Below are 10882 nucleotides of genomic sequence, written 5' to 3'. Positions count from 1 at the left end.
CGGTGTGGCTCTCGGTCCACATATTAGCCTCTGTAGCATCTGTGCTGTTTCCATCCTTTAGGTCAAGGATAAGTTCTAGACTTAGACTTCTTTCTAGACAGCTTGTGGCACTGTAAGTCCTTACTTCTTCCTTTTTTTGTCCCATGTCCTTGCCTCCTGCTCTACCCCTTTCAGCCTCCCTCTTTTCCCTGGCTCCATAGCACTCTGCATCTGCTGCTCTGTCTTTCTGACTCCACTGTGCAGCTCTCTGCCAGCCCGGTGACACCACCATGTCATCCTGTCACTTCCATTGCAGGGGTACAGATGGTGGGAGTGATGCTGAGGCACTTCTTGTTGTGTGGAGACACATACGAAAGAGCAGCAGGGCAAAGAGGAAGAACAGTCCTGAGCTGCGACACAGCAGATATGGGGGAGCACCCTCCAGCCTGGCAATGGGCAGAGAAAGAAATGAGCAACTAAAGGAGTGGGTCAACACTGCTACACAAATAAGCTAAGAAACAGGATGTGTTATAGGGTACATACCATGCATGCAGGCCAAATAAAGGGCATGTGAATATAGGGCAGCTGAAGGTATTTGAAAATCTCATTGCACCTGCGTTGGAGAGGAGCCCACACCCTGTGCCGTGTGGCAGCGGAGCAGCTTGGGCAGACCCTTGGCAGCGCGTTCCGCAGCCCCAGCCCCACGGCATGCTGTGTCTTGCCTCCCACACAATGAGCCCCCCAAGGGCTGTTCTCTGTGGTGCTCGTTAGTTGCATACACCAAGTCCAACGTGACTGAACATTAGTCAACACTACTTTTCTCACTTAACATAAAATTTCCCTCCTATTGTTGCCCTTCTTTTTATGATGTAAATAATATCGGACAGCTCCAGCTATTCCAACTGTGTTAGCAACCTGCAAGGGGGCCAGCCATAGCTTCCTGGGTTTCTTCTGATGTGACAGAGGGGCTGAGGCACACACAGAGAGGCATAGGACAAAGAGGACCATGCAGCAGGTTGAGAAGCCCACCACATGCTGCCAGCTCCAGAGTGGGAGAATTGCCTTGCAGCTCTTCTACCAGGGTCTTGTGGGAGACCGTTTCCTTTGCACGGTGGGAGCAGAGTGGCCAGCCTGATGGGTGGTTTCCCATGGGCATGGAGGAAACTGGTTGAACAGTTGCTGAGACCCGAAGGGGCTTGCTCACTTGCTCTAGTTATTTCTTAATGGCAGCAACACAGAGGCTGGAGTTTCCTAGAGTAAAAGAGAAACAGTGGGACATCCTAGGGCCACACACAATACTGAAAATTGTCGTAGTTGAAAGCCGAAGTTTTTTCTAAAAACTGACTTTGGTTCAGTCATCAGCTTTAGTGATTTGTTAAGACAAGCAACCTTTTTAGTAGCCTTAGTCTGCTAAGTTTGAGCTCTCCTAGTGCTCCTGAGCTCTCTAAATGAAATGGAGGAGCAGATTATATGCTTTGCACAACTTGTTTTGGTGACACTCTTCAGTTAGGAAAAGTAGATGAGTTAAATCGCTACCAAGACCAAGCCTACACACCAGTGCACCCCGGTCCGTTTTGAACTCAATGCCATTAATCATGTCTCAGCTCACATGGCTCCTCAAAGGGCAGGCTCCAGCCGGGATCCCGACAGGTGTTGATTTTGCTGGACCTCGGCAAGATCTCCGGCTCTGCCTGGGCTCTCCCACCGACGCTGCTCGTTCCCGGTTTGAGCCCCGACGGTTCGCTCCGTTCTGCGCCCCCGCCCCAACCCGCGGCCGCGCCCCACCGCGGACCCCGACCGCAGGAACAGCCCTACCCCGCCGCGGCCCCCTCCCGCCCGCGGGGGCCGGGGGAGTCCCGGCCAATGGTCTGCCGCCTGCCGCCCTCCCTCCCCGGACCTGGGGCCGCCCCCGTTAAACCGCGGGACCCGGAGCGGACAGGCGCGCCGTCCTCCGCCGCCTTGCCCGGCCCGCGGCCGCCATGGGGTGCGAGCGCGGCGCCGCGCTGCTGCTCCTGCCGCTCGCCCTGCAGCTGTGCCCAGGCCGCGCCGCCCCGCCCGCCCCCCGAGGTAAGGGCCCCCTTGGTTTAGCAAACGTTTCTTTCCCCTCTCGCATTCGGGATGGCGTTGGGTTTGCAGGGTCCCGACCCCTCCGCCGGGAGCCCTGTGCTGGCAGCGAAGGGTGGCTGAGGGATCGCCAGCTCTGCAGGTGCGAGCGGAGCCGGGGCTGCCGCAGCCTGGGGGGCGCAGAGGGCGGCCGCTCCACCGCTCCGCCACCGGGTTGCCCCGGCCCCGCGGGCGCCCGTTCCCGAGCTTTGCCCCGCCGGACTCGCGGTGGGAACCGGAGGAGGTCGCGGCGTAGCCGCTCCATCAGCCAGCACTCCATAAATCCGCAAAAAGTGATCTGGTTTTAAAAGGATGCTGGTAGGTGTGTTGGACGTGTCTGAACAGCACTTCTTCAGTTTTAAGTTCTCATAAATGAGAAGTGAATTGGTAAGCTACAAAATTTCGTTGTGAAAACTACCTCATAAAGTGCATAGGAGAACAGGTACCTTCTAAAACCAACATTACTTTGGCAAGGTTACACGAGTAGTAAGTCAGGAGCTGCTTTATTTGTGAGCTTGCATAAAGCGAGTGGTATCGCTCTCCAGTAGCAGGTTGGGACTGGGACCAGCTCAGCTACTAAGTGCAGCAGTTTGGGCAATTTGGTGCTGCTCCAGGAGCCTTAAAGCTGCTTCTGATTCTCTCTGCATGTTTAACCCCCTCCATTGTCTTATAAAATTATGTTTGACATTTTAATTGGTTATTCCTTAGTTAAGTGAAGACGATCCAAAAGACAGCCAATCAGATTAATTTAGCTCGATTTCTAAAAGCCTTTACTAAAGTCCTTGTTGATGTAAAAATATTTCAGAAAAGTGTTATATTCAAAAGTAGTGTATTGCCATGTTTTAAAAAATAGAGACAGGTTTCTAGCTTGTCAGGAGCAGTGGCCAGTGGAGACCCCAATCAGCATGTGAAGTTTTCACCTTCTTACATCAGGCAGAAACCATTGAAATAGGGCTAGGGTTTCACTCCAGGTGTCTAAGTCACCATTAATTATCTTGAAAAGTGCTGAGCAGCAGTGGAGCAGTGTTTACATTTACTATTATTGTGGTTAGTTGTGATCCAAGAAGAACCTTGGAGAGTCTCAAAAAGCTGGTGTGACATGGGGCAGAATTAAAGGAAGGAAAGGGTCTTTTACTTTGATCTCCATTCTCTCCTGTGCTACTAATTTCATGCCTCCTCCTCTTAGGGCTTCGTTTCATGTCTTTTAGGTCCCATCTGAAGAGCCTGCCTTGGTGTTTTCGGCAGGAATTGTAAAGAGCGGTTTCCACTGTCTGAGGGTGTAGTTGATCCCTTTTTATCATTTCAGTAGGAAGGTGAGCAGCTCCCTTCTAAAAATAACAGAAAGTGTGCAGGGGAGGGGATTCCTGGTCCGTTTCACCAGTGGGCTCAGTGTAGCCCGGTGGGTTTGCTCGCTCACGCTCCGAGGCATGCCCAAGCACTCACTTGTGCTGTGCAGATTGAAACCAGCTGTTTGTGTCTTTCAGCTTTGGCAGTTCTTTTCTATCCGTTTGTTTTCAAGTCTGCCTTTCCAGGCATAGAAACAAAAATATTAGATTCTTCTAAAAATGAAATCTGAAATCCATGTGGATCTTTCTTTCTCATTCCTTCCAAACAAGCAATTGTCTCTGTCAGGTCTAAAAGCTGTCTCTCTCTGCCAGCTCTACCAAGGATGTAAAATGAGTTTTCATAACCCCATTCCTCTCTGATAGCCACTTTTGCTAGCATGTGGTTAATTTATGCTGAAGGATGGATCTGATCACATACTGCATCTGCTGTTTGAGGCCATGTGCTTTATAGAATGCAACTACCAAACAGATTTGAGCATTCATTTAAGTATGCAAATTTCAAAAATTTCAATAAATGTTTTCCGTAAGGTTAGACAGAAGTTTGCCAGTGTTTAGTCATTACTTTTATAATATTTCTCTTCCATTTTTAAGTGTCTGACTCTGGCAGAGATTAAGTAGTCTCACGGGAATTGAGATAAAATCAGCCAATAGACCTAGCAGGACTGGACAAAATGTATAGCTATATTTTGTGCTGTCAAAGACTTAAGTACTGTATTGGCAGTGCTCTGGCTGAGAAGACACAGCTCTTATTTTATGGATTATTATTACCTGCAAAATGCTGTTGTACAGAGTAGTGATTTGCGTTTCATTCTCTTGCTTGGGCAGTTGCTTTGCTCTCTGTGCGCTAAGCATGATGAAACATCCAGCCTTTTGCCTCTGCTGTCTGGGTCACTGGTTTCAGTGTGATGCTCTAAGTCTGAACGGAATGAAAGAGAAGTCCTCTGACCATGTCCATCTTGCATATGTGTTTCCTAGTTGTTTGACAAAACTATTACAAGTGCATGCAAATCAAGGTCCTGATTCTTTTTGTCCTGAGAACTCTCAGCAGAGCCATGGGATCCTTGGACCACATGGAAGTGATGATCTGTATGTCAATGGTTTCATGGGATGAAGGGAAAAAATATCTTCTTTTTTGGAAATTACACTAGTGTCTAGATGAATGGATGCTCCAGAATGAGCAATGGAAGCAGCAGAGACCCAGGCTCTAATATAAGGGAACAAGGTTTCCCACATGGCTGTAGGTAGGTCTGTGTGGCTCTGTGATTGTCCTCTGAGTGCTCCTCAGTATCCTTCTGCCTGTAGCTTATGGAAACACACTGTATCAGTAGGATGGCCCCATCACCTTAGTTGACAATGACAGTTTTGAGCTTGTGCTGGATAGAAAAGACTCATCTGCAGTTGTCCACCATTTTTTTGGCCTTTGAAGTTATACTTAGTGGTACAACCATGGGCTTGAATCGAGGTAAGGTGCGGTGTGCTGCCATGTGCCTTTGCTCTCTACATGGTGTTATGGCTCTTCTCCAGTGGCAGCTCTACAAGATTGTGCTGGTCTGGGAGAAAAGCACAGCCCAGCTTTGTTAAGCCTGTGGAGTGGCAGTGGTGTACAATGGCTAGATATGCCATTGTATTTAAACGACACTCGTGCATAGTCATTTGTCAGACTTCATTGGAAGGGTATCATACATTCACTGCTTGAACAGTACGGGGCTGAAATAGGAGATTGTCAAGAAACCTAATGGAATAGTTTATTGAGTTTGGAGACATCACGGATTTAGGAATATTGAGGAAAACCTGAGCTGTTTGTTTCAGTGTTTCAGTTGGGTAGCTGACATATATATGAGTATAATGTTAGACTCTTTGCAGATGCATTCTGTAAAAATTAAAAGAAAAATTTGAAACAGCTTTCACTATGCCTTCAGGGTTATTCTTTTTTTGTCAGTTCTGTCCTTCATTGTTATCTGTGCTGGAAGGGAAAGATGAGTCTTTTGTATATAATGTATCTTCTGAGAAGCCAATGAAGTGAGAAGGAGTTCATGAACATTGTATTGCTTACTTGGCATTTTACTATTTTAGTTGGTGCCCTGAAATTGCCATCAAAATGGTTCTTAGGATAAGTACAGTGGAAATCCATTTGAAAATGTTGATGCTGGATCCTCAGTCTACTCGAAGTGTGAAGATAAGCATCTGAATTTGTGAAAGCAGAAATAAGATAAAAAACTTTCTGTTGAAGTGCATCCTAAGAAGAGAAGAATTTTAGAGATTTGCCCTAAAAATATTTGAGTACCTCAATTTGAAGACTAGATATTTATTTGTTAATGAATTATTGACAATTCCTTTTTAAAAAAAATGCTGAAAGAGGATCAGTTGCAACAAAATTTATATGATATTTTGATAGAATCATAGAATAGTTTCGGTTGGAAGGGACCTTTAAAGATCATGTAGTCTAACACCCCTGACATGGGGCAGGAACATCTTTCACTAGGTCAGGTTGCTTAAGCCACTGCCAGGGGCATTGGACTAGGTGATCTTTAAAGATTATATTCGTATTGTTAATTTTTGTTTTAGTATTTTTTATTTTAGTAGGGCAACTTGGGTTCATTTTAAAGTATCTATATGGAAATAGTAAAGGGCGTACAATCTCCAATGGATCGCTTCAGCCTACATGCTTCTTTGGTCATTATTATATTTAAATTGCTGTTGAAACTTGCTTATTTTTCAGTTTTTGACCTTCTTCCTTATGCCAACAAGAGAATGGTAACGAACTTCTTGCAACAAGCACTTGGTGACTCTACGCTGGATGATGTATATTTGCTCTCAACATTCAAACTGCAGCCGAAGAGCACAGCCACTGTATTTGGCCTGTATTCGCCAGCTGACAATAATAAGTATTTTGAATTTACAGTAATGGGACGGATGAATAAAGGTGAGTTGTTTGGAGCATGTAAGGGAAAAATAGTGTTGGATCCATAGTTGTTGTTGTCACAGATGTTGAAAACTCTGTGATTAACCTTTGTGCTTGAGTCATTCCTGTTGCATGTTGTCACCACTCAGGCCCTCCCTCACAAGATAAAAGTGTTGGTTACATCCCTTCTCACTCCTTTTCTCTTTCCCACTCTGGCTGGATGCTGCTCCCTCCTGGGTGGGGGAAGTTGACCTGACAGCTGGTATCTCCACTTTGCCATGGTGCTTACTTTGAGCAACGCTGAGAAAGGAGCTAAAAATGGAGTATGGAGACAGGAGTCAATTTTTTTCTTCTTCTTTTTCCCCTTGGGACAATCACTGGTTCATATTACTCAGGAATGTTAGGGACACACGCACATGCTGCCTCATGCATATGAAAGGCAAGTTCTTGCTCTGTTGACCCTGGAGTTTAGATGTGACTATGCATGACAAACATTCCTAGCACTTACAGGATTTTGGGTGAATTAAAGTGTTTGTTGTCCATTTATTGAAATGAGTTAATCAGGAGTCAGAGTAGGAACTTCAGCAGACTTTTAGAAATTGAGAGCTTTCATCAATCTCTAGACCAAATCTAGGATATATTGCAATTTTAAGGTTCAGTGAAAAACTGTCAAATGATGTGAATTATTGTTGCTCCATTGACTTCACCACTGCTCAGATAATTTGCTCCTGCCAATCGTGTAATAAGGCAGCTGAGTCCTGCATACTGAGAAACCTGACTGAGAAATTTCAGTTTATACATAGGAAGATTGTTCTATATGCTGAAGAAAAGCACACGTTTCACTTGGGAAACGTAGAGGAATGAGTTAGATAAAGCATTGGTAGTTTTATCAGGTCTGCCAAAATCTTTCTGAGGTCAGGAAATAAGAGCTTTCGTGCTGTGTGTGTGTTGGGGGTCAGTAACACATGGTCACACAGCCTTATCAGTAGGTGTCATACAATTCCTAACACTGGCTTACCTAATTGCTAAATAAATGATAGATCACGCATACTCAATCTTTCCCTCTCACACACATGATGATTTGTGGAAATGTTATACATATATATAAGAGTGCATATATATACACACAAATATATCTATATACATATCAAACTCTTCTCTCGATTTTCAATAATACCTGCATGCCTGATGGTTACTGATACAGACTTAAGAGACTTTCTAGTGGAAGGTTATGTGGCTTCTTTTGGTTTTGTCCTTAGTATGTTAGTGTTGTATATGAGGAAAGTCTGTGACAGGATGATGGCATAGAGGTAGGCAGCATCAAGAAATTCCTTCTGTGAGTGACCAGTGTTGAGCAGATGGACGGCGTCTGTAACCTACCTGTTATAAAGGACTGATCAAACAGAGGGAGCCATTTCACAGCAAGACTGTTCCGTGGAGGTCTCTTTGCTTCCTTATTACTTTAAAACACCTTGTTTAAGAGACATGGCAGTGTGAAAGTAGTTGGCAGTGTTTTCACATGTGGTTTCTCTGGAAGCGTTAAGTGTTCCATATAGCTCCTTCGTACAGTAAGTTAAACTGCATCCAGGAGTTCATAATGTGAGCTGGAAGTATGGAGCGTGGGGGCTATTTGGGATCCTCTCAGGACTGGAGATTATCACTTAAGTTGTGAGCCAATGTCGACATCTTAGCAAAATGCAGGGTCTAAATATCTATGGTTTTAGGAGCGTGCATATGTGCATAGTGCTTCCTCTGTGTGGTATTTCTACCTGTGCACCCAAATCTGATCTAAGTAGCCGAAAGCAGTCCTTAGTTAGCCTTTGAAGTGCCACATTTGAGAGCAGTGTTCCAAATGGTTTGCTCATGTTCTGGTTTTGTTGTGGAATACCTGATATTAAAATGGTCATAACATCTAGATGTTTTTAAAACACAGATCTGAATTACTGGGCAACTGATCAACTTGTTTTGGTTAGACCAATGTGCTTTTGAGAGGCAAACAGCTTCTATGGGTTTCTTATCCTTTTTTAATGATTCTTTTATGGAACAAACAGCACTAAGTGCCTAAACATGATGTAACTTAACAACTCTGTGAAACAGTTCTTATTTACTGTTAGGATTGGTGGTTTCATTGAAAATCTGTTTTCTAAACAGTACAGATGAGACACTTATTTTGATGAATGTCAGTGTAGAGTATCCTAGTGGCAAACATGTAATGCAGGGGCTTGATGAGTTAAATGTTAAGGAGTCAGAGACTGTGGTCCAGGAAAATCTCCCTTCAAAAGCCTGTTCTAATTTACCAGATGGATATTTGGCTTTGACTGAGGAAGGAATACTTGATCCCCCATCCAAGCCAGACTACTCCTTATCCTGAAAATATTCTGGCAGGGTGTGTTCTAGTCTGTGCCACCACCTCCTCTTTCCTTCTCTAGCTTAGTGCTGCATTTGGTTGCACCGATTGCGGGGCCCAGATCCAAAGACCTTGCTTTCATACCACCAGGTGTGCATAATACTTGCATAAGTAAAATGTCTGCAGCATATTCTGTCTTGCCAGATATTTGAGTTTGCCAAGAAATACTACCTTTTAGCAAGTTACTGGTGGCCTCATGTTCCTTTGCAGAAATCTCAACTCTGGCAGTGTTTTGACATAGACAACAGTGCAAACATTCCTGATATTGATCACAGCTGCTGGGACTTTAGTGCTGGTGTAGACATACCCTGCTGTGTTTATTCTGGTGTAGATCTGGATTTTTCGAATCTTTAGAATAAGGAATTAGAAAAATAGTAAGGAACATGTACACAGTTAACTCAGAAGGTCACCAGCAGAGGTATGATAGCATCAAAGTACATTAGTACTTGAGAGAAGGGAAGGTAATTTGTGAAATGAATAGAAATGGGATGAGTTCAGTAGGTGTTATTAGCTCTGAAGCTAATAACAGTTTTTCCTCTGCTGTATCCAGAATTTTTATTTGACCTCGTGTTAATGTAGGTGTTCCTTGAAGGTTAGAGTATTTTTGAGCCCTCACTTGATGCAGCAGTAGCAGCCCTCTGTGAACTTCAAACATATGTTCGCAAGAGCCAGCACTTTACTGTTCAGGTGCCCAGTGTTTGTGCAGTCTGGCTCCTGTCATCAGCAGGAAATAAGGGGCATGCAGGCTGGTGACCAGCGGGGTCTTTGGAACTAATTCTGTCTGATATTGTAGGGTAGTTATACACTGTTTAGTGGCACTCAGCTCATTGCTTCCACAGATATGTGTTTGGAGAGCCAGGGAGAGATTTTGTGGAGAGAACTAGCTAGCTGATCTAAGAGATTTAGCTTGCAGATCCTAGTTTACCAGTCTAATTTCCTTAGTAAAGAGACTTTTTCTTTTTTTCAATATTACACAGCATGTAAGTGGTTTTGTTTGTCTGCTGTTGTGTTTTTTGATGGGGCATTTTACTTCATAAAATGAGGATTTGTTGTATGTATTATGAAGTAGGTTGTTCACTAATGCATTAAAGAGCTGAGAGGGGGCTTAGTCATCCTTAGGTGGAATATCTCTTTTCTGCATTATATTTTGGTTTTACTTGCCATTTGTTACAGAGAAATGCAGGTTTTGCTTGGAATCATGCTTCCTTTGATTTCTTTAATGATGCATTTTGATACACTGTCAGATGGCTTAACTGAATGCAATATCCATTGCTGAAACTGATTTTTTTTCTAGGTGTACCTTTCTGTTGCAGAGTATTTCTAGGTCTATCGGAAATGTACTTGCCAAAGTGCTGACTGCAGGCTGTCCACTGCACCCTTTACATTTACCACTTGTATTTTAGCATGTTATGCCCTGTAAGGTGACATTGGTTAAAGCAGTTAGAGAGGCCTGGACAAAGCAGTAGAAAACACTCTGCAAGCAGTAGGGCTTTGCAAATGGGCAGTTGTGCAAGAGCCCTGGTAATCCTGCTATGAGGGTCAATATCCCATTTATTATTACCATTTATATCTGCACATGGGACACATTTACAAAAACTGATGTGGAAAAATACCATAGCAATTGCAGATTTCCATAGTATTTTCCTTGATCAGCCTTGGGTTATCTGCTGACCTCTGACAGCTCTTCTGTGTGTTCTGTACTAGTTGTGCTGCGCTACCTGAAGAGCGATGGGAGGTTGAATTCTGTGATCTTCAGCAACATCCACTTGGCTGATGGGAAACCTCATGCTGTTATCTTGTGGCTGAGTGGCCTGCAGCAGGGATTGAGCACAATGGAGCTGTATCTGGACTGCCTGCAAGTAGGGGCAGTTCAGGATGTGCCAAAGGCATTTTCAGCGCTGTCTCTGAGGTCGTCAGCAGTAGAGTTGCGAACTTTCCAGGAGAAGCCGCAGGTGAGGGGAAGAACTGTGAGCAGGCTGAGCACCTGAAGGGATCACCAGGATCCTCCAGATCACTGAGTCCAGACCTCAGCCCTCCCAGCAGCCAAGCTCTGTACAATGGTGATTCAGTAATGCTTGAGTGTTAACTTGTGAAATAGACAGACAAAGATTGGGGATTTTATTACAGATCAGATGGTGCTGGGTG

General features: G+C 44.5%; 1 protein-coding gene across 1 annotated transcript in view; it reads left to right on the top strand.

Moving 5' to 3' along the window:
• Positions 1–1914: 1914 nt before the first annotated feature.
• THBS4 (thrombospondin 4) overlaps positions 1915–10882 on the top strand; it is a 38855-nt gene continuing 29887 nt past the window's right edge. The window contains exons 1-3 of the mRNA XM_082075024.1: positions 1915–2046; positions 6148–6351; positions 10442–10689. Coding sequence (XP_081931150.1) covers positions 1959–2046; positions 6148–6351; positions 10442–10689 — 540 coding nt within the window. The 5' untranslated portion in view covers positions 1915–1958. The remainder of the gene's footprint in view (positions 2047–6147; positions 6352–10441; positions 10690–10882) is intronic.

The sequence above is a fragment of the Streptopelia decaocto genome (assembly GCF_964273445.1).
Source record: "Streptopelia decaocto genome assembly, chromosome: Z".
Taxonomy (NCBI): domain Eukaryota; kingdom Metazoa; phylum Chordata; class Aves; order Columbiformes; family Columbidae; genus Streptopelia; species Streptopelia decaocto.
This window is presented reverse-complemented; position numbering and strand designations above follow the sequence as displayed.